At 47.6% G+C, this 22,856-nt stretch overlaps 11 protein-coding genes across 11 annotated transcripts; 6 read left to right on the top strand and 5 right to left on the bottom strand.

Moving 5' to 3' along the window:
• Window positions 1–875: 875 nt before the first annotated feature.
• On the top strand, window positions 876–2,249 carry N7479_007471 (phosphatidyl synthase; the record flags this gene model as incomplete). Its single annotated transcript, XM_057255165.1, has 2 exons — window positions 876–1,204; window positions 1,304–2,249. 2 exons carry the CDS (start codon window positions 876–878, stop codon window positions 2,247–2,249), a joined length of 1,275 nt encoding a protein of 424 aa, XP_057109027.1.
• A 470-nt stretch (window positions 2,250–2,719) lies between these two features.
• N7479_007470 (uncharacterized protein) lies at window positions 2,720–3,575 on the top strand (the record flags this gene model as incomplete). The annotated part of the gene is made up of 2 exons (XM_057255164.1): window positions 2,720–2,722; window positions 2,784–3,575. 2 exons carry the CDS (start codon window positions 2,720–2,722, stop codon window positions 3,573–3,575), a joined length of 795 nt encoding a protein of 264 aa, XP_057109026.1.
• A 110-nt stretch (window positions 3,576–3,685) lies between these two features.
• On the bottom strand, window positions 3,686–5,106 carry N7479_007469 (lipase ROG1 family protein; the record flags this gene model as incomplete). Its single annotated transcript, XM_057255163.1, has 2 exons — window positions 3,686–4,997; window positions 5,060–5,106. The coding sequence occupies 2 exons, from the start codon at window positions 5,104–5,106 to the stop codon at window positions 3,686–3,688; spliced, it is 1,359 nt and encodes a 452-aa protein (XP_057109025.1).
• Window positions 5,107–5,804: 698 nt separating this feature from the next.
• Window positions 5,805–7,730, top strand: rex3 (putative RNA exonuclease Rex3; the record flags this gene model as incomplete). The annotated part of the gene is made up of 1 exon (XM_057255162.1): window positions 5,805–7,730. One exon carries the CDS (start codon window positions 5,805–5,807, stop codon window positions 7,728–7,730), a length of 1,926 nt encoding a protein of 641 aa, XP_057109024.1.
• Window positions 7,731–8,033: 303 nt separating this feature from the next.
• On the bottom strand, window positions 8,034–8,680 carry N7479_007467 (60S ribosomal protein eL22; the record flags this gene model as incomplete). The annotated part of the gene is made up of 3 exons (XM_057255161.1): window positions 8,034–8,160; window positions 8,242–8,474; window positions 8,666–8,680. The coding sequence occupies 3 exons, from the start codon at window positions 8,678–8,680 to the stop codon at window positions 8,034–8,036; spliced, it is 375 nt and encodes a 124-aa protein (XP_057109023.1).
• A 1,203-nt stretch (window positions 8,681–9,883) lies between these two features.
• On the top strand, window positions 9,884–10,486 carry N7479_007466 (DIM1 family thioredoxin-like protein; the record flags this gene model as incomplete). The annotated part of the gene is made up of 4 exons (XM_057255160.1): window positions 9,884–9,998; window positions 10,052–10,099; window positions 10,159–10,401; window positions 10,461–10,486. 4 exons carry the CDS (start codon window positions 9,884–9,886, stop codon window positions 10,484–10,486), a joined length of 432 nt encoding a protein of 143 aa, XP_057109022.1.
• A 563-nt stretch (window positions 10,487–11,049) lies between these two features.
• Window positions 11,050–12,457, top strand: N7479_007465 (translin; the record flags this gene model as incomplete). Its single annotated transcript, XM_057255159.1, has 8 exons — window positions 11,050–11,115; window positions 11,228–11,264; window positions 11,382–11,435; window positions 11,641–11,774; window positions 11,828–11,933; window positions 12,026–12,111; window positions 12,168–12,317; window positions 12,383–12,457. The coding sequence occupies 8 exons, from the start codon at window positions 11,050–11,052 to the stop codon at window positions 12,455–12,457; spliced, it is 708 nt and encodes a 235-aa protein (XP_057109021.1).
• Window positions 12,458–12,733: 276 nt separating this feature from the next.
• On the bottom strand, window positions 12,734–13,554 carry N7479_007464 (glutathione peroxidase; the record flags this gene model as incomplete). Its single annotated transcript, XM_057255158.1, has 2 exons — window positions 12,734–13,260; window positions 13,365–13,554. The coding sequence occupies 2 exons, from the start codon at window positions 13,552–13,554 to the stop codon at window positions 12,734–12,736; spliced, it is 717 nt and encodes a 238-aa protein (XP_057109020.1).
• Window positions 13,555–14,776: 1,222 nt separating this feature from the next.
• Window positions 14,777–15,382, bottom strand: N7479_007463 (uncharacterized protein; the record flags this gene model as incomplete). Its single annotated transcript, XM_057255157.1, has 1 exon — window positions 14,777–15,382. One exon carries the CDS (start codon window positions 15,380–15,382, stop codon window positions 14,777–14,779), a length of 606 nt encoding a protein of 201 aa, XP_057109019.1.
• Window positions 15,383–17,435: 2,053 nt separating this feature from the next.
• cdcA (phosphoprotein phosphatase CDC14) lies at window positions 17,436–19,381 on the top strand (the record flags this gene model as incomplete). The annotated part of the gene is made up of 3 exons (XM_057255156.1): window positions 17,436–17,484; window positions 17,558–18,089; window positions 18,142–19,381. 3 exons carry the CDS (start codon window positions 17,436–17,438, stop codon window positions 19,379–19,381), a joined length of 1,821 nt encoding a protein of 606 aa, XP_057109018.1.
• A 618-nt stretch (window positions 19,382–19,999) lies between these two features.
• N7479_007461 (ATP-dependent DNA helicase 2 subunit KU80) lies at window positions 20,000–22,677 on the bottom strand (the record flags this gene model as incomplete). The annotated part of the gene is made up of 10 exons (XM_057255155.1): window positions 20,000–20,529; window positions 20,595–20,806; window positions 20,859–21,244; window positions 21,297–21,803; window positions 21,859–21,919; window positions 21,968–22,136; window positions 22,188–22,255; window positions 22,318–22,381; window positions 22,448–22,502; window positions 22,549–22,677. 10 exons carry the CDS (start codon window positions 22,675–22,677, stop codon window positions 20,000–20,002), a joined length of 2,181 nt encoding a protein of 726 aa, XP_057109017.1.
• Between the last annotated feature and the right edge of the window lie 179 nt (window positions 22,678–22,856).

Raw genomic sequence — 22,856 nt, 5'->3', positions numbered from 1 at the left:
TATTCTTCTCCCTACATCACTCAGAACTTTAGATTTGGATACTACGATCTTACTTCATGCGGTATAGCCTATTGACCCGTGGATGGTTAATTTGCTGATTTTGCTGATTTTGATTTCCGTCCCTGAGAATGAGACCCAGGTTCATGACGTCAATGGCATATGCCCTGACCTCGGGAAGGGTACAGCCTCGCGATACTTCCTCGAAATGTATTCGACATGATATCCGAGGACCTCCGAATAACGGAAGAGGCGCTTCTTACTTTGTAACCTGGATATGCAGCACCATATCACCACAGCACCACACCGAAAGCAAGAAAGGCTTGAAGCGGTTCCCATGTCAAAACCTGTTAAATCCTGCCATCATCATCGGTTGTTTTGTCCGAAATCTGAAATTCTCTACTCGGTACTCCACTCAGAGTACATAAATTCAACACTGCCACTCCACTTTTGAAATCCAAAGTGCTTCTTTACTTATCGAATCAGCGTCATCAACCCGACTCCCGAGGCCAGGTTTTCATGCGCCAAGGTTGTACCGTTGTGGCTAATCCTTTTCGATTTCAGATGCTTTGGGCTTGCTTAACTCAGAACAACTGGTATAATGACGAGGTCTGAGCCTGAATATAGTGTGGACCGCCATTTGGAGGGGGTAAGATGGACGATGATGCAAAACCCACTGCGTTTAGGCCTACTATATTAATTGCGCTTGATTTCCCCTCACATGCTTCTCCATTTTACTCCATTTTCCATTCCGATTCAACTTACGCGACTCTGTTTGGTGCACATCTGTCTTAGTAATATATTGAGACGCTTCAAGGCAGCGATCACCAGCGTCATTGTACCCGCAGGCCCCACATCCTTCACCCTTCACCTTCAATATGGCCACAAATAGATTCGGACTTCAAAGGGTCCGACTTGACTTGGATATCGCTCGGCCCGATCTTTATGGCCCCAACGTCGTCGTCCCTAATCACTTAGTGGCTCCTACTTCTGAACATATCTTCAAAAATATGGCAAAGCACGAAGTCTCATCTGAGGATACTTCTCCAATCAACACGCCGATGCCAAACCCCCCCATGGTCACTAGTGATGATTTTGCGCTCGCCTTCGACATCGATGGCGTTCTCATCAAGGGTGGCGAGCCCATTCCCTCGGCCGTTGATGCTATGAAGTATATCAACGGTGAAAACCCCTACGGAGTCAAAGTGTAAGTTTTTGCCCTGTGATTCCATGTTTCCTCTCACCTCGTGGTGAGGGGTAATAATTGTCAATATAGAAGAATTTAACTCTAATGGTAATATCCTAGTCCGTATATTTTCTTGACCAACGGTGGCGGCAAGACAGAGAAAGAGCGATGTCTCGATCTCAGCAGGCAACTCGACTTAGAGGTAAACCCTGGCCAGTTCATCTGTGGCCATACGCCGATGCGCGAAATGGCAGCGCGATACCACACCGTCCTGGTGGTTGGAGGCGAGGGTGAGAAATGCCGGGTCGTAGCTGAAGGATACGGATTCAAGGATGTTATCACACCCGGAGATATCATCAAGACGAGACACGATACTACGCCGTTCCGAAAGTTGACGGATAAGGAGCACGAAAATTCTCGACTACTCGACCTGGACAAAGTCCGCATCGAAGCGATCTTCGTCTTTGCAGATAGTCGCGACTGGGCCGGTGACCAACAAATCATTTTAGACTGCCTCATGACTAAAGACGGCTGGTTGAATACGCGGTCGGAGACCTTTACCGAAGGTCCACCGGTCTACTTCTCACATACCGATGTGGTTTGGTCAACATCGCATGAACATTCACGCCTTGGAATGGGAGCGCTGCGCGCTTCCCTCGAGGCCGTTTACGCGGCTCTCACAGGCAAAGACTTGAACACAATTGCCTTCGGCAAGCCGCAGATCGGAACCTATGAATTTGCCACTCGGCTTTTGCAAAAGTGGCGCAAGGATTCGTGCGGCATCGATAGGCCTCCATCTACCGTGTACTTCATCGGCGATACCCCGGAGTCCGATATCCGCGGTACAAACGAGTTCAACGAGACCACCAAAAATGATTGGTTCTCTATCTTGGTCAAGACTGGAGTCTACCAGGATGGTACTGTCCCACGCTTTCCACCCAGGAAGACGTGCGATAATGTTTTTGATGCCGTCAAATTTGCTATCGAGCGCGAGCACCGAAAGACTTCCAAGGACATAACTGTTTCCGAGCTTGAAAATGACGCCAGCCAAGAAGTTGCCAAATAATTAGATCTCAGTATGTGATCTTTCGCCTATGGCTGTGGTTCCTCGACAACCAGTTTGTCCAGTCCATTCCTACGTTTTCTTCACGACCTGCTTTGATATGATTCCCGGTTCTCTTGAACTTCTGCGTCTTGTCACTATCCATAGGACAGGTTCTTTACACATAGAAATCCAATATGGATTAGATATCTTCCCTATAAGTACCATCGGAAACCTTTTCCACGATGATCAATTATAAAGAAACATTCGAAATTATTAGCATAAAATAATTCATAGTAGACTTGACATGTTCACGGTCAACTAATAGCCCTAACGAGGAGGATGAGTATTAGAAGCCTGAATATCGAGGCATTCAGCCCTGTGCTTGACATGACCCACTAAAGAGGAAAGTCCTCTCATACAAACAAGACTTTACTCCCTGAACAATATATCCAGGGTATTCCTTGGCGTAAACTCACCATCAGGTAACAACAATGGTACGAACCTCCCGGCTTCAAATGTTTAACTATATATACCATCACTAATGCACCAACCCAGGTCCCCAGAACAGAGGCAGTGTACCTTGATGATGCCACGCTGCGGACATTATCCACGGAGGTACTATCCTCCCAGCCAATATCTTCACTCTGTGAGGAAGAGAAAAGCTTGGCCAAAAATGTGCCTACGGAAGACAACGCAATAATCATGCGCCAGACTATCTTTTACGCACAAGGCGGCGGACAGCCCAGCGATACCGGTGCAATTGCACTAGTAGACCAAGATCCCACATTCGAAGTCTCGTTGGTACGCAAGACGCCTGATGGACGATTCCTACATTTCGGAAAATTCCTAGACGCTGCTTCTTCTTTTGTCGCGGGCCAACAAGTCGTGCAGAGGGTCGATGACTCAAAACGCAACTATCATTCTCGGCTCCATACGGCTGGCCACATCATTGGGCTGGCCATGCAACTTCTAATGCCGGATAAGAAAAAGGTTAAGGCGAATCATTTCCCGAGAGAGGCTTCCATGGAGTATGAGGGGTTGTTGTATAATGAGCACAAGCCGGTCATCCAGGAGAAGGTGGATGAGCTTGTACGGCTGGATCTGCCCATTCCCATTTCCTGGCTGCAGGGTGTCGCCCAGGTTGGGGATGGGGAGGGTGCTGAAGAGGGCCGTTCTCATGATGGTCGTACCCGGATTGCGAGTATAGGTGGGCTTGATCATAATCCCTGTGGTGGTACTCATGTTGCGAGGACGAGCTTTGTTGGGTCTGTTACTATCCGCAAGATTAGTCGACAAAAGGGGATTAGTCGGGTGTCTTATGATGTCTTTCCGGGAATTGAGGTATAGCTTTGAATCTGTTTGTTATATAGAGTAATTTTCTGAATTAGTTGCTGGGATATTGAGACTATAAATACATGCTCTAACGCTTGAGAAAGGATTTATGTTTAATCACGAAATTATAACACGAACTCATTGTCTAGCCAATGCTTCATCACGATTTTTCCCTCTCGGAACCCATCTTTCTCCATCCGGACAATGATAGCTGCGTGGCTGTGGTGGTGCTTCTGTATGTGGACGGGGTATTTCCGAATTCCCACAGCGTTGAGGGAATCGATTATTCCAAATTGCTCATGGGTTAATGCAAGCTTGGGAGAACGCATCAAAACCTCCATCGTTGATGAACGTCTAGCCGATACAGACTCAACGTCGGCATCGTTTTGTGCAGACTCCAAGAGGGATGATCTAGTGGACTTTTCAGGCGCTTCATCAGATACTTCAGTATCGCTGTTGGACAAATAAGCTGGTTCTTGTATAGCATTGACGTTCTCAAAGGCCTGCTCCACGACATGCTGAACGTCTTGGATCAAAACCGGTACCCTGTATATTCCGAAGCGCTCGCCGTTTTCACCAACTTCATGCATACGGATGCGCTTTGAGCTGCGAAATGTTTGGATCCCGGCATTTATCAAGAAGAGCGTAGAAGCCAGAGGCACGAGCAAAATGAGCAGGAGTGATAGAGGTATCCATATGGTAGCCGATTTGAATTTCTTCCAAAGTCGCGCTGCTGCAGTTTCGGGTTTTCTTTCCACTGGAGGAAGCACATGGAGGTCGGGGTCGATAATGACATCTTCATAACCCTCGACGTAGTTGATATTCACATTTTCCAAATCTCGGAATGGGTTCACTTTAGAGAGACCGGATGTATAGAATAAAACTAAGCGGTCATTGACAATATTCGCATAAACACTCCGCTGCCGGAACTTCTTCAGTCCAGTTATGAAAATGCTCTCGGGATCAGCCATAATACCGAGCAGTGGTCGCCCAGTATCTCGGAAGGAGTCGACCAGCCACATTTGACGGCCAGATGCCGAAATCGTCTTCGGTCCTAGTACATTGAAAATCTGATCCTTGTACCCTTTCAGTGGGGTTCTCACTCCAACATGTGGCGTGGCAAAGGTCGTGAAGTTCATGGGTTCCAGCTTATCTAGCCAGCCCCGTGCATTGAGCAAACCAATCGCATAGCGCGCGAGCAGACCACCAAGCGAATATCCAACGACACTGATTTTTGTAATCTTTTGTCCTTTCTCAGCTAAGGATTCAAGCGTTTCCTCAACCTCGTGCACTAATCGTTCTCCACCCAACTCGATTCCATCATAGGTGTAGTTGCCGCTGTTTGCTTTCGGGCAGAGGATGTAAAGGCCATCGTTGCCATATCTGTCTCTCAGCGCGGATACAATATAATCGAGATGCGAAGGATTTCCCCAAAGTCTATTGAAGATTTGTCGCATTAGCGGGCTCATCAATACGTCATTGAAAAGGGGAAAGCTTACCCGTGAACCAAAACACAGAGATGGTCTGCTTTAGAGCTATCCGGCATTGTTTCGCTTGTTGATTCTTTGAGAACGGGGTTATTTTAGGGGAAAAGAATAAAATGAGCCTAATATTTAACATGCGGATGTCTATTCACCCGAAGGCCGCGCCCACCTGCGTCAGCCTGGAGCTATCGGCGATAAGGGACTTCAACGCCAGGCGAATTTTCGAAGTACAACATAGATCTGTTGTGTACATATGTATGTGCACATTATTGTAGGTAATGATTGAGCCTCCACTCATAACGAAAACCAAAGACTCAAGCATCGACCAAATCCTCGAATCAACATAGATGCCCAGATGCGATGAGTTTCTGCCTGTATTATCGGGCATCATATGTTTGTCTTCTTTGCATCCTTGACTTATCACTTCACTGAACAGCTTCCAATAATGTTGTCCTCTAATGATGTCAATCTGATATCTTAATCCTGCAAATTTATGTTCTACTTGAGCTCCAGCTGCTTTATTCGGAGTAAAAACAGTTTGGCTCGTTTTTAATAAGCGCTGAATGATTGCAATAGGGTTACCTGCAATATTCGGTTTGGTCTATTCAGTGCACAAAGCAAACACAGGGTTGATGGGCAGCGATAGCTATACATATTCGTTATATATTTCTGAACATTCTGATCGACCTTGACTAGCTCTTGCATTCAAGACCTAGAAACTTGCATATTAGCCTGTCTTATCATCTGGTCATCATTCATCATGTTCACATCGCTCGGCCTATTTGGGGCAATTTCATGCCCGCTAGGCAAGGATTGTACTCTTTTGAAATGCCTATTCTCTCACGATAATGAGCTGACTCGAGCTGAGGCTCGGCATTCAAAGACTTCAGCGTCAGGTGACGATGGTCCTCCTTCCAAACGGGCTAAAGTGGAAAACACACAATTTCCCGAGTCTCCCATTCCATCCTACAGCTTAAAAGAAACGGCTGTCGAAATGGGGCGACGCAAATCAAAATCAGTCGCACCCAAGCAAAATCAAAATACACAAGACACCCCACGAGCTCAAGAAGTCGCCCGGCCTACCTCAAGCCATGGCCCACCAAATCCTTCAGGGAGTGAGACTGCGAAGCGCACCAACACTGCATCCGCTGGATCACCATCACAGCTCCCTCCTCGCAAAGCTCCAAAAGAAACTTTGAATCCTCGCATGCTTGCCCATGCACCGGCAACTCATAGTACTCGGACTGTCATTCTCCAGAAGCTACACGCCGCCATGACTGCTCTCAATGAAAAGCTACGAAAGGACAAAAATAGCTCAAACAGATGCTTCGTCCTAAGCCCCGACGAACTCATCACAATGGCCCTGGACGAGGAAGAGAAGTTTGCGAGGGACAGTCCAAGCGTTTACGGCAATGTTATCAAACTTCGAGTCGTGAGAGTTACGAAGATGGGGGTTGACGAATGGTCCAAGGAGGTGATGTCTCATCTGAATGCGCGATATTATAAGATAAACCCCGTTCAGCGACCGCAAGCGATACCCAGGCCTATCAACACAGGTCTCACTCCCCCAGAAGAAATCGCAGTTGTATCCCAGCTAGTCACACCCCTCACTGGCCTCGAAGAACATGGATATGTCACAAAACAGCCAACGAACGCAGAAATAGAAACCGCCCAGAGAGGCGTTGATGAGTCCAAGGGCTGGGAGAAGTGTGACAGATGTGCTCAGCGATTCCAGGTATTTCCAGGTCGTCGTGAGGATGGTACCCTAGCCAGCGGTGGCTGCTGTACCTATCATCCAGGGCGGCCCGTTTACCCTCAGCGCAAGAAAACAGACCATGTCACCGGTCCCTCCCAGCCATATTTTCCTTGCTGCAGTGAAGCATTGGGGACGTCTACCGGCTGCACTAGAGCCGAGACACATGTCTTCAAGGTCTCGGAGACTAAGCGACTTGCATCCCTTCTTCAATTCCAGACAACCCCATCTCAGCCAGGAAAAGGGCCCCTGGAGCCGGTCGCTATTGATTGCGAGATGGGTTACACGACCTTGGGTCTCGAACTGATTCGTCTCACTGCAGTCAGCTGGCCTAAAGGCTGTGATCTCCTTGACGTGCTGGTGAGGCCTATGGGCGAGGTATTAGATCTCAACACACGATTTTCCGGTGTCACACCACAACATTACGCTTCTGCCATCCCATATGGGACTCCAATTCCTAACATGCATTCACCGTCGGCGGACGAGAAAACTAAAACTAACCCACCGTTGCAACTTGTTCAGTCACCCGCAGAGGCGCGCGACCTCCTTCTCAAGCTGCTCCAGCCTGAGACACCTCTCATCGGCCATGCAATCGAAAACGACCTGAACGCCTGCCGTATCATCCATCCTACGGTCATTGATACTGTGCTCCTCTACCCCCACCCCAAGGGTCTCCCGATTCGCATAAGTCTCAAGGCCCTTGTTCAAAGGCACCTTGGCCGCGACATACAGGTTGGGGACAATGGACACGACTCAAAGGAGGATTCAATTGCTACTGGTGATCTTGTGAGAGTGAAAGTGGGCGAGAAATGGAAAGAGCTGAAGAAGAAAGGAGTGAAAATCGAGGGGGGCAAGTTGGTCCGTCCAGAGGGCCAAGTATCAACATTCACGTGTTCATGGACCACGGTCCAGAAGAGAAAGTCCAGCAGATGATGCTCGTGGATATGTATTCCTCATTTTCATCTCATATACTTTGTTTTTACTTTTTGTAGAAGATACCCATGCATGTATACCTAGCTGACCAAATCAACATTATTATTACGACATTATTGTTACGCTACACTAGGAAGAAGTGAGGGTATAAACTTTTTTAGTTTTATTTGTGGCCTCATAGACCAATCTATCCCCCCATGGCTCTCGCTCTCAATCCAGACAGACATCCCAAGCGCGACACACAGAGACTAGAACCGATCGATCAACGGGGCAAAGAAACAATACATGTCAAGAGCGACACGCTTATTCCTCATCCTCTTCAGCCTCGTCGTTGACGACGTTGTAGAAGCGGAGCTCGTAGACACCCTTGGAGGTGGAAACGACGCGGAGCCAGTCACGGAGCTGCTGCTTCTTGAGGTACTTCTTGGTACTGAGTTTCCGAAAAGGCAATGGTCAGCAAATCTGGTTGTCCAACATATCTGGAATTATTCCGGGAAATAGACAAACTCACAGGTACTTCAGGTAGCGGCCGGAGAAGGGGATGTGGGCAACAACCTCAATCTTGCCATCGCCGGACTGGGAGATCACGACGTTCTCGCCGAGGTTACCGACACGGCCCTCAACCTTGATGCGATCGTGGAGGAACTTCTCGAAGGCAGAGACATCGAAAATCTTGTCGCTAGCGGGCTGGGAAGCGTTGATAACGAACTTCTGGGTAACCTTCTGGGCCTTGCGACCACGAGCCTATACCATATAGAATCAAATTAGCCTACTGCTCCATAATGTCGAGCCCCGGTGGTAGTCTCGCAGATTCGTCTTCGACAATATGGAAGACTCGACAGATTTTTCAATATCGAGTTTCACAGTCTTGTCGAGGATAAGCCCGCAGAGACTCCGGTGGGGGGAACAGCAAAGCAATTTGGACTTCAACGTACAGCAGCGGGAGCCATTGTTAATGGATTGGGGGGAGATGGATTTTGGAGGATTGGGAAAGGTCGCAAAGAGGTGAATATCCTGCGCCGGCGAGAGAGTGGTCAAGACAACTTCCTAAATTTCACGGTGGAGCCGATTTGGTTATCAAAAATTCACTACCAGAGGTGTGTCGCACTAGGATCAATTCGGAAATAGGGTAGGGCAAGATTTACAGGTGAGTCAGCTTTAGTGAGTCAGCAGGTCGCTTACTTAGCCCTACCTAGGTAGCGTGATCCATGGGGATTTCCAAATAGGCAACTCCGATCGCGATCGATCAAACAGCACATCGGCTTAACTATTATCCGTCGTCTTCCGATTGGCTCGGCTAATTTCGCTGAACGCACGGACCCACTGCGCTGAAGGTATAAGAGGGACCCCCGGCCCCCAGAGCTTCCTCTTCTTTTCTTTCTTCTTTAGCTCTCTTTGCCTATTGGCTTAGATCAAGTGTAGTATCTGTTCTTTTCAGTTTAATCTCTGAAAGTTTCCGTCCAGGAAACACTTTGATTATTCCTATTTTTGGACCCCGTGACTTGGCCCCTGTGCTTGCGCATGCCTCGTCGCACAGTGTCATTGGGCTCACACTACCCCCAATCGACGCGAACTCCTTTTTCATCAACTGTTCGGCTTGTCCGGGCGCTTGGAGAAGATGTCTGTTCAATAGTTGTAGTCTTGTTAAAAGAGTAGTAGTTAGTGCCCTTGAAAAGGATCGAGTCCAGTACATCCTACAGGGCATTTCAGTGATCAGAGGCGATAGGATGAGAGGCTATCCACAACTACGCCAACATGACATACTAGGCAATAATAGACCAAGCAGTTTAAGTAAGGCGTTATTACTGGGATCTCCTAGCTGTCACGTATGTCATAGATCATAGATCCCGTCATAAGACGTAAAACTCCTTGCTCAGATGCTCAGATGAAGAGAGGTCATCCACAGCTTCATCAACACCGTGATGCTTCTGACACGACGCACCAAGAGACACTGAGCAATAGATCAAGCAGTTTAGACATCACCACTACCTTGCACTCTGAACAGAAACTACAATATCATCATTATCGTCATTAAACCTCCAGAGCAGTCACATGACGCAACAGCTTGGATCGCGGGGGCCCAATCGATAAGCCTTCCATTTTTTCCCCCACTCCGCATACTCCAACCTGTCGACACATAACCAGCCACTGCGATGGGTTCTATCGTCCTCCCTCACTTGCAAACAGCCTGGCATGTGGATCAGGCTATCCTCTCTGAAGAAGAACGCCTGGTGGTGATCCGATTCGGGCGAGATCACGATCCCGACTGTAAGTGCCACCCGCACCCATTGCGAGGCTCCCAGACTAACCGATTCTCGCAGGCATTCGCCAAGATGAACTCCTCTACAAAATCGCCGAGCGGGTAAAGAGTGCGTGACTGAGATATCCCGAAAGCAAACTGAACAGCAGCTAACAGGCCTGCCCCCAGACTTCGCCGTCATCTACCTATGCGACCTCGACCAGGTCCCAGACTTCAATCAGATGTATGAGCTTTACGACCGGATGACAATCATGTTCTTCTACCGCAACAAGCATATGATGTGCGATTTTGGCACGGGAAACAACAACAAGTTGAACTGGGTGCTGGAGGACAAGCAGGAGTTGATCGACATCATCGAGACGATATACAAGGGCGCCAAAAAGGGCCGCGGTCTGGTGGTCAGCCCCAAAGGTAAATTCAGATTTCATATCGGAACAGGAACGCCATTCGCTGACAGCTGGCTTTTACAGATTACTCGACCAGATACCGATACTAAGCATTACCTCCCTCGCCGCGTGATCACCATGACACTGCCCAGTATGTGTATCACTTTCTTACGATATTTATGACGATCACTAGAGTTGATCTGGCAACAATAAAACCTGCAAATATGGTCATGGTTCTGGAGTTTCTTTTGTTTCTGGGGAGGAGTCGCTTTTACAATCGTTTTGATTGGGGGTGAACACAAGTCTCACACAAGCCTCATTTTTCGAGATTCAAATCTCTTGAGAAGCAGCTAAGAAAAATCCTTACAAAGCTTTATCAATCGTTCCGTGGCTGGTAGCCGTAGGCCAGTGCAGTAAATCATAATAAGCGCCTCATATGACCTTTATATGAAGAAATTTTTATCTCTAGGAAGTAAAATATATTTCAGGAAGTGATATCCAATCAGTATATCATTTTGAATTCATGCAAATAATTGTGGCATGTTGCAAAAGCTATCCTCTTTTTTTTTTTAAAAAAAATGTACCTTGACGTAACGCGCCTCCGACACCACACCTCGCAAATCTGCCTTCAATTCTCTCAAATACCTTCCTGCAACCACAACCAAGCAACAAAATGATTGATCAACGCATTTTTGAAAATCTCCAGACGAAGATCGACGAGGAGACTACCGTCCGTGATGTAAGTCATACCAACGGGTCCTAAACTTGGTGAATTCTTCGCGCGCCAAGCCTACACCGGAACAAGACCCTTGAGCTGGGAACACCGACAGGTAGCTAACAATTTCGATTAGGAGCTACATGAGATTGTCCAAACACTCGCCAGAAGAGGTATGCTTTACAATCTGTGACTTTGACTAGGATTTCTAGGGTGCATACCCTATCGGGGACGGCACTCCCGAATTGAAGTCGCAGGTCCAACATGATAACTGATGTTGAACGATACAGGGCGCTCCACACAGGCTATCCTGTCACGGGCTCATTCCACGCCCGCTGATCAGTGTAAGTATCTAGTATCTATCTCCAATGGTCTAATAAGAGGACTGGGGTCTGATTCCATTCGATTTTTGGCCTCACTGCCTGATCACTCCTCTTTTCTCTCTTTTCTTCCCCATATAATTCTCAACCCCCTACAAATTTCCCCACCCAGCGTTGCTCACCAAAAACCTCTATCTCTCATGAACTATCTGTCTGACTTCTGCAATAGTGAAGCCCGTGCTTGACGATGTCACTAAGGAAATCCTTGCCCAGAAGCAGGAGGTTGCTCGCCTGAAGGCTGTGGCAGACCAACATCCCTTCTATAAGTACAACGGGCTATGGACCCGTGAGCTGCAAAACCTGGTTTGTTTTCTGAAATTCAATATCTGAGGACTTCTGCTGATCCAAACTATCAGGTCGCCTCTATTGAGCTTTGCGCATGGCTGGGAGGACTACAAGAGCACAAGGGACCCAGCTCAACATCTTTCATGACCATCGAGGACGTGGGCAAGTTCCTGGACAGTAAATTTTCCTTATCTCTATCTATAATTAGCACCACAGGTGCTGCATGGATACATTGATGTGCAATACTAACTTGGCATTTCTTTCATTAGTTCCTGTCAACTTGAAGGAGCAGGATGCTTTCCACCTGACGATTGAGGAGTACCTACTGGCATTAATTGCCATGGTTGAGGAACTGGTTCGTTTCCAAAATCTTGGAGCTTTTCTCTCTAGCCACAACTAATTTGTTCCTAGGCTCGCTTGGCTGTCAACTCAGTCACCCTGGGTGATTACACCCGTCCCATGCAGATCGGTAACTTTGTGAAGGAAGTGTTCGCTGGGTTCCAGCTCTTGAACTTAAAGAACGATATCTTGCGCAAGCGCAGCGACGGTATCAAGTACAGCGTATGTTGAAATTATTGCAACGTCTATTTCACTGTTTTTGGTTTCTAACTTTTGTGGCACTACAGGTCAAGAAGGTCGAGGATGTGGTCTACGATCTGTCGCTACGGAATCTAGTTCCCAAGGGTGGTTCTTCTGCTTAAATTGGGACATCAGGGACTCTCGGTCATACTCAGTCAGGCCTCATGTTACGGAGACAGATCCAAGGAACTGATTTAGCGACTTTTTACAAAACTGGTATCAATGAGCTTTGAGACTGGGATATGAATTACTATTACCACTCGGTGAAATTCCATCGTAGGCCGGAATCATAAACCGAAAAGGACGAGTATGTCACAAGCAGGAGCACTGGGATATAGATACAAGAAAACAGATGAAGGTATCACTACCATTCAGAAAATAACACATCAAGCACAGCCTTACGACAGCTTAGCCTGCTCAGCATCAGCTTCCTTCTTCTGTGAAGCAAGAGTGCCCGCCTTCTTCGCCTTCTCAATCTCCTTAACAATGGTGTCTTGGAGTCCCTCGGGCTTGGTAAGGGAAGCCCAGCGGTTGACAACCTTGCCATCGGCAGAGACAAGGAACTTCTCAAAGTTCCACTTAACGCTCTTAATGCCCATGATTCCAGGCTGCTGCTCTTTCAGGAAAGTCCACACCGGTGCAGCGTTAGCGCCGTTGACATCAAGTTTTCCGAGCACTGGGAATGTGACGCCGTAGTTGAGCTGGCAGAAAGATTGGATTTCATCGTCCGAGCCAGGGTCCTGGCTTCCGAACTGGTTGCATGGGAATCCGATGACGGTGAAGTCTTCAGGGTACTTGGCCTTCAGATTCTGGTAAAGCTTCTCCAAACCTTCAAACTGGGGCGTGAAGCCACATTTTGAGGCGGTGTTCACGACTAGCACGACCTTGCCGTTCAGCGAAGAGAGAGGGAATGGTGCGCCCTTTTCTATTCGCATGCGGGGTTTGGTTAGCAGTTATATTCTTCAGGGTTCGTGTTTGCATGTGATGCAGGGGGAGGGTAGGCAGCGACAGTACAGAGATTATACGTACTATCGACAGGCTCAAAATCGAAGAAGGATGTAGCAGACGACATGGTTGTTATTTGACGTGGATATGCGAAAAGAGGAAACTGTTTCCGGAGTGTTCGCGGGGATAAATAGAATGACGTCGTTGGCCGGAGGGTTGACCGGAAAGACTTGGCAGATTGTGATATAGGGAAATTTTGTGAACACAAGAACATGACTCTCTTCTTGTATTCTTCTGATAATCCAGAAGAACCGAGGTCAACTCACTTTCTTACCAATTGGCCACGGGCTGGCCACGGGGGTATTCAACGGAATTGGACATTGTCCGAGCCGATTGATGATTGGCTTGCTTTCGCCGTCTCTTGATTGGTTCATCGACTTGTATGGAGTAGCCGTAGATGGCCGTGTATAACGTTATTCCAAATCATTATTGTTGATTTAAACATTCGATGCAATCTCCATGGCTATCCATTAATGGGCACTTTTTTTAGGCCAGGTTTTTATAGTGAGCAGATTTTGTCGGCGCATAGTCTGAAACTAGTGTTGCTAGCAACTATGAGTTTCAAAATACAGTGATATATATTTGATCGGAGATATTGCAAGACCTAATGCAAACTGCTTGTCTATTTATATAGATCATGACGGCTATTGCAATGCACAATATTGCTCGATTCAATATAGCCCGGGAGGTAGACCTAAATGGGCTACAAATATATATACACTGAGTGGTACACAGCAGCCCCGCAGGCATATATCTTGTTTGATTTGATAATCCCAAAGCATAAAAAAAACGAAGATGACCAATACGAAATATGTCTCACCTATGATCATGCCATCTGGAAGTTAGCTGCCTAGACCGTCAGCTATCAAGGCATATTGGAAGAAAATCCACTGCGACTCGAACAAATTAAACGCCGCACAAAAATTTCCATACTGAAGGCTTAGTGGGACTGCGTTTAATTGCATTCTGTTTGGCTGCAACGAAGTTTGTATGGTTAAGTAATTCTCACGAAGCGATACCAAGCTTCGTGAGGGGTTCAATATCCAGTAATCAAGACTACACCCAAAACAGATCGATCATGGGTTTAGAACCACTTCCTTCTGTCCCGGGGGGAGATAAGGCATCTAAAAGCCTCTAATTAATATGAAACTACGTACGATATTGAGATCAATGCTGGAGTCTCACTAGAACAAGGTGTAACGCATTTTCTAAGATTTGGATAATAGTGCGTGAAAGTGAGACGAAAATGATTTTAGGGCAAGGTTTTTCATCTCAGGTAGATTACTTGTGTGGAAGTCATATAGAGGTATCTAACGCCTCCGAGAAATAATGTACATAAAAACTTGATCAATCATTCAAAGTCCAAAAGGATGACCCATATGTGAGAAGAAATGAAGAGACATCCATGGATAAACCTTGGAAGTATACCGTGGCGACTAAGTATGACCAACAGCATTTTCTGCGGCGCCAGCGGCGCCAGAGACAAGATTTTCACTGGTACCAACGGCACTGCCAGCGATGGAAATACCGCTGTTGGCAAGATTGGGAATGGTCTCGATGGCCTTCCCAAGCGGGGCAATTCCATCACGCTTGAGGGTACCAGTCATGCCTCCAGCTTTGGTTTCCTGGATAATGGCGGGAACGGCACTCCCGAGAGTGCTACCAACGAGGTCGTTGAGTTGACGCTTCGTGGTCGAACCGGAACGGGTAACGGCGTTCTCGGCAGTACTAGCGGCACCAGAGACAAGGCTTTCGCCGGTACCGACAGCACTACCAGCAATGGTAACAGCACTGTTGGCAAGGCTGGGAATAGTGTCGACAGTCTGGCCAATGGCAGTAGTATCGTCACGTTTGAGGGAGCCGGTCAGGCCGCCAGCGGTGGAGGTGATAGGCGCAACAATGCTAGCAGCGGAACCTGTGACACCACCAACAGCACCCTCAATGGTAGCAACGGTACCCTCGACATTGCCGAGGCTGGGAAGAGCCGCAGAGTAGCTCAAGCCAACCAGGGCGAGTGAAACGGTCAACCCAGTGAACTTCATTGTTGTGATGTTTGTAAAAACTTGAAGAGTTGAAAAGAGTGGTTTGATGATGAAGCGTACAAATAGAAAAAGAGTGACGTAAAGTGAATAAGTGACCTGTGTATAGAAAGGAATGCAAAATTTGAATCTAAAGGCTGGATTATATATCATTCTTTGGGTTTATTTTGACAGGGCTTTGCACGGTCATCGAGAGCCCCCTCACATTTGCGATCATCGGGGGTTACTGTTTGCCCGTGGTTGTTATTGTCCGTCAAGGTACTCCGTACTAACGGGCTGTAATCTATCAAGCCGCGCAGGTAATTTCATCTCAGCGGAGATTGCGCGAAAGAAGGGATGTATGTGCCTACATGATCTTGAGTTAAGATGAGTGGTTTCAAGCGATACAGTTGGAGCAAGTCTTTAGCAAGGCTGGCACTAATAAGTAAGCTTGTAAATTAAAGAAAGCTGTTCTGTTTTACGGGATATTTGGTAGTCTCATATATAGAGACAATTGCAACGTGGGTGACTTAGCATGGTCCATTCGAACTTGCGTAACCAAATCAGATATTTCTCTGTCAGAATAAGGATAGCACCAGCAAGCAATCAGCAAGCAATCGTAGAATATTTCAAAATCCAAGCGAGGGATGTGTACTAGCGCATGGACTGTAGGATTAGGCAAGGGTCGTGTTATCTGCGGGGGCTCCTGTGCGTCGATCACAGCTTTCCTAGGGGGGACCGAACGCGAGTTTGACCAAGTGGAGCATTCAAACTTGGAAGCAAAATAGCTGACCGTGAGGCGTCCTTGCATTGAGTTTGCATAAAATCCAGCCACTACTAAGATTGCAGCAGCCACACTGCCCTTGGTGTTTACTGGCGTATGAAGGCAGGCTCCATTTGGAAGTGGAAACAGAACACCATCTAAATTGCTCTTTTTAGTCATAACAAATGGTTTGCTGGAGAATGTATCATTAGGACAGGCTGTGACCATAGTGTCATTTGCCCAAAGGAACCATGGGGAATGACCGACCGGTCGAGTGTTATCGAGCATGATAGGCCCTATTGAGGAAAGTCAATATGCAGCAAATCACAAATAAGCCGTTGTATTGTGCCCATATGACACCTTGGCCATATAGCTCAGAGGGTGCCAATTGTGTACACTCGGTATTAGATGGACCACTTATGTCAGGAACTGTAGAAGCAGCCGCTTGAGTATCATCTCTCACTGGGATGACGATGGCCCTCGATAATACGGATGTTATACACTGACCATCATGATCTAAAAATTATATGCCGGCCCTTTTGTACGAGATGAGGCAGAGGGATGCGTGCACAAGTGCCTTATTGTTGAGCTCATATGCTGATTTGGAGTGATTGGAAGGCTAACTATGTATGGCATTGACTGGGAACATGATGGCAACCCGCAAATAAATTGTCGGCAAGAGACATGCTCTATTCTGGGGATGCAATATGCCATGGAAATGTGCAATCAGGAGACAGGCTTGAAGGCTGAAGACTGGGGCTTGAGTCGAGAGTGGACATCTGCAAGAGGTAAGAGATGTATGAGATGTGAGGGTTCTGACGCTCTGTTAATGTTTACATGGTTTGCTTTGTTTGTGTCGTTTGTCTGTTTGTTGTGGTATTGATGTTTTGGAATGTTGAAGGCACCAATTAATGCCTGAGGCTGTAGAGTTGTCACGCCAACGACAGCCACTAGTCCCAAACAGGTAAAGTACAACATAACAGTGGCATGGCAGCTGCCACAAACATCATGAACTTGGACTTGTTGATTTCCTTTTCCTCTAATCCACCTGTACAGGTTTTCGCATCCAGGCTTTCATTTTCTCTTTATCCTTAACATTCTACACTCATACATCTTCCTCACTCAGTTTGATCATGAGTGTTTAGGTCTTAGTTTTACCGCGACTATTTTTCTTACCATTGGCTTTGCTATCCTCCGAGTCACACCAAAACAACACCAGGACCTGTAACGGTACCATATCAATCCATCTTCGCTGTTTATCAGCGTTACACAATCACTCCAAGTCTAGGCGGCCGTCAACAAACAACCTCCAATATGACTACCGACTTCAACCACGGCGGCCAGATGATCGAGTACATCCAAGGTTGGTACAATGGTCTTCGACAATTTGAATGTCTTTCACCCAGAATTGAGAGCTAAGACATGTCATCCTCTAGACCGCCTATACCTTGCATCTTATGATTCTGCTCCCAGCTCCAGAACCCCGTTTCCCTTCCATCAGGACGCACCCAAGTCCCCAAGCAAGCGGGCACGTGCCCAGCCCGCCACTCCGAGCAAGCGCCGCTCTCCCGTGTACTTCACCATTGATGACACTCTTCTTTACAATGCATTTCACGCTGATTTCGGCCCACTCCACATTGGTCACCTCTACCGGTTTGCTGTGCTTTTCCACGAGATCCTTGGCGATCCAGCCAACAGTGACCGCCCGGTGGTCTTCTACAGCAAGACCGATTCACGGAGTCGCGCCAATGCGGCCTGCCTTGTTGCATGCTATATGGTCATGATTCAATCTTGGCCACCTCATTTAGCATTGGCACCCATCGCGCAGGCAGACCCTCCTTACATGCCTTTCCGCGATGCTGGATACAGCCAGGCAGATTTCATTTTGAACATTCAAGATGTCGTTTATGGAGTGTGGAAGGCCAAGGAGCAGTCTCTTTGCGGACTTCGCGACTTCAATCTCGAGGAGTAAGTGCCACTGCTTATAGTACCGAAGATACAATGCTGATTTTGTTTAAAGGTATGAGAAATTTGAGCGAGTCGATATGGGTGACTTCAACTGGATTACCCCAGATTTCCTTGCTTTTGCATCTCCTCAGCAACAGCCCGTGGCACCCATTCCTGTCAACACGCCCGAGTACAACGCATTGCCCACAACAATCTCGGAAATCTCTTCCTCGAAGCTTCCTATGCCGTTCAAGAATGTTCTCGCCCATTTCCACCAGCGCAACGTCGGGCTCGTTGTACGACTTAACTCGGAGCTCTACTGCCCGTCTTACTTCACCGCAATGGGAATCGCTCATATTGACATGATCTTTGAGGATGGCACATGCCCTCCCTTGCAACTTGTCAGACGGTTTATCAAAATGGCTCATGAGATGATCACTATCAAGAAGAAGGGTATCGCAGTTCATTGCAAGGCAGGCCTGGGCCGTACGGGCTGCTTGATTGGTGCTTACCTGATCTACAAGTATGGATTCACTGCTAATGAAGTGATTGCCTTCATGAGATTCATGCGACCCGGTATGGTCGTTGGACCTCAGCAGCACTGGCTCCACCTCAACCAGGGTGCCTTCCGTGAATGGTGGTTTGAGGATAGCATGCGCGAGAAACTAGCACAGTCCACACCTGTCACTCCGCGAGTGTCGACCAAGAAGCGCACCAGCAACGGAGTGGTTTCAACCCCACCAAACAATAGCCACTCCAAACGTGCAGCCCTTGGAGAGATTGATCACAATGAAGCTTCGGCTTACCCAGACCAGGATCTTCCTGCACCGACCCCTGGCCAGCCTCGCAAGTCCCACCGAAAGGACTCACGTCACCACCCTTATTCCCGAACCGCCTCCGGATCGCTTGCGGTTGAAAACGAGCAGCGCAGCCAGCGCAGCCACAGGAAGAGCAATGAGAGCAGTGAGAGTGAAGAAGAGATACAGCTTCGCCGCCTAGCCCAGCGTACATCGAGGTCTCCTGTTGCCTCGCCTACATCAAGGTCTATCAGTTACTCTGCCACTGTCACAGCCAGCTACACCCTTGCAGAAGACAACCACAAAGACCAAGAGAACTGGGTTGACCACTCAGCACCCAAGACTCCCGTGACCCGCAAGAGCGGCACTGCCCCTATCTCAGTCAGCAAAGTTCGCTCCAGTCCTCGCCGGGCAACGGAAAATACCCGCAGCGAGTCTCGTGGTGTTCGGAAGCCTAGTGGCCGTATTGGTAGCAATACCATCAGCCCTGCACGGGCAATCAAGACTATCCACTAACTGTTGTGCTCTCTTCGTTTGCCCCTAGGAACTCTGCATGTTTCTTCAGAGTGCTTCTTCCATTCTTCTCGTCCCACAGGGACAATATTTCTGCATACCCCTTTTCCGTGATGCATCTGGATGCTTTTTTAATGTTTGAGTTTGCAAATCTCGGTCTGTTATTGTTTTCTGGAGCGAATACTTGTTTTTCAGGCATGTTGTGCACGGCGTTTGGTTCTGTTGTTGATTGGCGAATCGTCAGATGTGTTGCAACTGGGTACCGATTCACCTCATCCCACATTGTTTTGTCTGCTGATTCCGCTCCTGTATGTGTCAATTCTACGTTGATATGACAATGTTGTTCATGAACTCGATCAAGATTTCAATTTCTCCTTAAATATTTTAAATTTCGTATCCCTTGATCTAGAGAGCCAGCATCATCGGACTCGGTCCTCTGAGGTGGACCGTACTTGATTTCTGTTCTTCGGCCATGCTTCTACAGCGCATTATCTACATAACACCACCCACATAGCACCCTTTACATGGGCTGAATTTTGCTTGAAAAAAAGTGTGATGTTTCATGTTCCAAGACGACACCATAATCTCCGCCCCCCTCCAACTCAATTGCTCAATTGGCAGCTAGAAACTATACGCACCGTCAGCACTCGTTCCATTCCACATCAAGAGACCAAACCTCACCTCTTGGGCCTCTTCTTCCTCAACAATCGAGCTATCCACCTCACTCTTCCCAATAAGCCCAAGCTTCCCCTTCCTTATGAACCACCACAGCTCCTTCCGATCTCCACCCAGCTCCTCCCGCAACAGCTTCCCTTTCAACTGACGCACAAAGTCATTGTACACCACCGGTTCTTCATAATCCACAAGCTCTTCGCGCATAGTACCGAGGCCTTCAATGACGCGGTCATAATTCGAGTGGCCGAAACTATGCGTAATCTGGGTCTCGATGATTTTGGCCATTTGCCGCACAGCATCATGGATTATGTCGATATTCTCTGCGCGGGAAAGCGTTTGCTTGAACTCTGGGATTGCATTCTCGGTGGAAATCTTCGTTCGCTTTGGTTCGAGGCTGAGGAGGGCGTCGACGTCCAGGCCTGAGAGGGGTTTCTCTGTTTCGCGTTGGCGTTTACGGCCTTTTGTCTTTGGTGGAACTATAAAACAGAATGTGTTTGTGAGTAGACTTTTTTTTAGAATGTAGTTTGAGAATTGTGTTTACCTTTCTTGACATCTGCTGTAGACATTAATTTCTCAAGTTGGGACTTAGAGTTCTTGACCATGTCTTCTGAGGGATGTGCGAATTCGGTGAGCCGCTCTGAGGGGTCGAGGATAGGATCGTTGGGATGCACAGCACGGTATCTCACGGCTGATTCGACGCGGTGCAGTAATGGCGAGAATGACTCGTCAATTGGGAGATCATCGGTGGGTTCCCTGGCTCTTTTGATTAGCTCGTCGATTGGATGATAAACTAAAGTATACTTACCCTTCATCATTTGTGGTAACAAAATCCATGCTGTCCACGTAATTACTCATCGCATCTTTCAAAGCGGCACTTGGGAGGTTGCGGTGTTCAGTTACCACCTTGCCAGAGACAGTGAGGATTTTATCCAAAGGTGGGAACCGATATGACCGCACGTCTTCTGCAAATGGAAGTTGTACTTCAATCAAGCACTCATACTCTGCTTCGATAGACGGGGCTAGCAACACGAGCATCGGTGGTTTGGATTCTTTGGTCACCAATCGGGCAACTGCATAGGACTCCAATTCGTAGAGTGCATGAATGAGAGAAGACAACGCAAGAGATGCATTGTCATTTGCACGCTGAGGAATGATGATATTCGTGTTGGACATGTGCATGTAGCGGTCATACTAAGTGACAGGATTAGCTGCTATAATACTCGGGGTTTGTAGGGAGACACACCTGATCCTTCCCAACGAACCCGATCAGCCCCATACCAGCAAATGTTTGTAGATTCGCAACATTCTCATCAGTTTGTTCGATAGGAACTGCTGTACGTCCGTATTCGTACCCCTTGGCGAGGTCATCGCGCTCAACGTCGATCTTACCCCCTGGCGCGGACTCGTCTGTGATTTGATATGTCCGTGATGTTCGCACTGAAGTAAGACCGTCGCCTTCAACATTGCCTTTACCCGGTACTTGACTTCCGGCTTCGGTGCCGGAGCGTGGCACGAACGAGCTCGCCGAGATTGGCTTGGCGACGTAGGTTCGGAAATATCGCTCCACAGGTATGGTCATTGCTGTGTCATACTCTTCGGGATTGCCGAGCATGAGGTTTCCTTTGAAAGATGGCATGCTCTTCGTCACTTTGATGCGGGGAATATCCAATTCCGAAATAGCTTGCTCCAACGTTCCGTAAACGCCTTCGCAGTCCTCAGTAAGACTTCGGAGAAGAGTCTCATTTTCAGCCTACGGAGAACTCGATCAACATGAATATTGGAACACATTGGGGGTGTATTAGTACCTTGCGGCTGTCTTTGTCTTCTTCCTTTACACCATACCCAGCGTCATCAAAATCAGCACCACTGGGTAGTATTAGCACGAATGTAAAGTCACAACAGCAAGAAACATACATTATCACCAACTCGATGTTGATTTCTTTCATCTTTTCGATGATACCTTCGATATTATCGTCGCTCATCGTACCGGTACCATTGGTCACCAGAACGATCTTGCGCTTGTATTTGTTTTTCTTAGTGTACTCAATGATCATCTGCATGGCAATGACAATAGAAGAGATGGCTTATATGAAGTTAGAATGAGTAGCCCGATGGGGTTTCAACTGTCACATACCATCACCTCTGTTAGTCTTGCTAGGTTTGATCGTTTCTCGCAGTTTCCGGATATCAGGCATGAGGACCCTGAACGCCAATTTAGTCAAGTTATTCAACATGAAACAGTCAATTCATCATGCCACACATACTGGCCAAGACCAAAGAGGACAGAAATGTTAGAGAAGTTCTCTTCTTCCAAGTCGTTGATAGTTCCTGTTCCAAACATGAGACGAGGCTCCCGGGCTCCCAATGCATGCTGACTGGTAGGCTATTACTCACCATCTGTCCTGAGGCCAACCACACCAACTGTAGCTGTTTTTCGACCGGTAGCAACCTGGAATTGTCAATTCTCTGGCGTTGAACAAAGTCAAGTTACATACCGTGGCGGTGATCCTATCCCAGACATACTGCATGGCCCATTCAAGATCTGTCATAGGACGGCCATGGTGGCACTCGCCCATCGACCGCCCCATGTCCACAATGTAAACTGTAGCCTCTTTCTCCGCCATGATGATGATGATGTTGGGAAAATGGCAAACCAAAATTGCTTGAGGCTCAAGACAACAGGCAGACGCGTGATATTTCCACTTGCGGTTTAGACCCAAACGCGAAGGCACATGACATCATACAACGTGTTTGTGGTGTTTGATGGTCTGTGCGTTGCTATAAGTCACCTCCGTTGTTTGGC

Source organism: Penicillium vulpinum (assembly GCF_028829585.1).
Source record: "Penicillium vulpinum strain IBT 29486 chromosome Unknown utg000003l_segment0_segment0, whole genome shotgun sequence".
NCBI lineage: Eukaryota > Fungi > Ascomycota > Eurotiomycetes > Eurotiales > Aspergillaceae > Penicillium > Penicillium vulpinum.
This window is presented reverse-complemented; position numbering and strand designations above follow the sequence as displayed.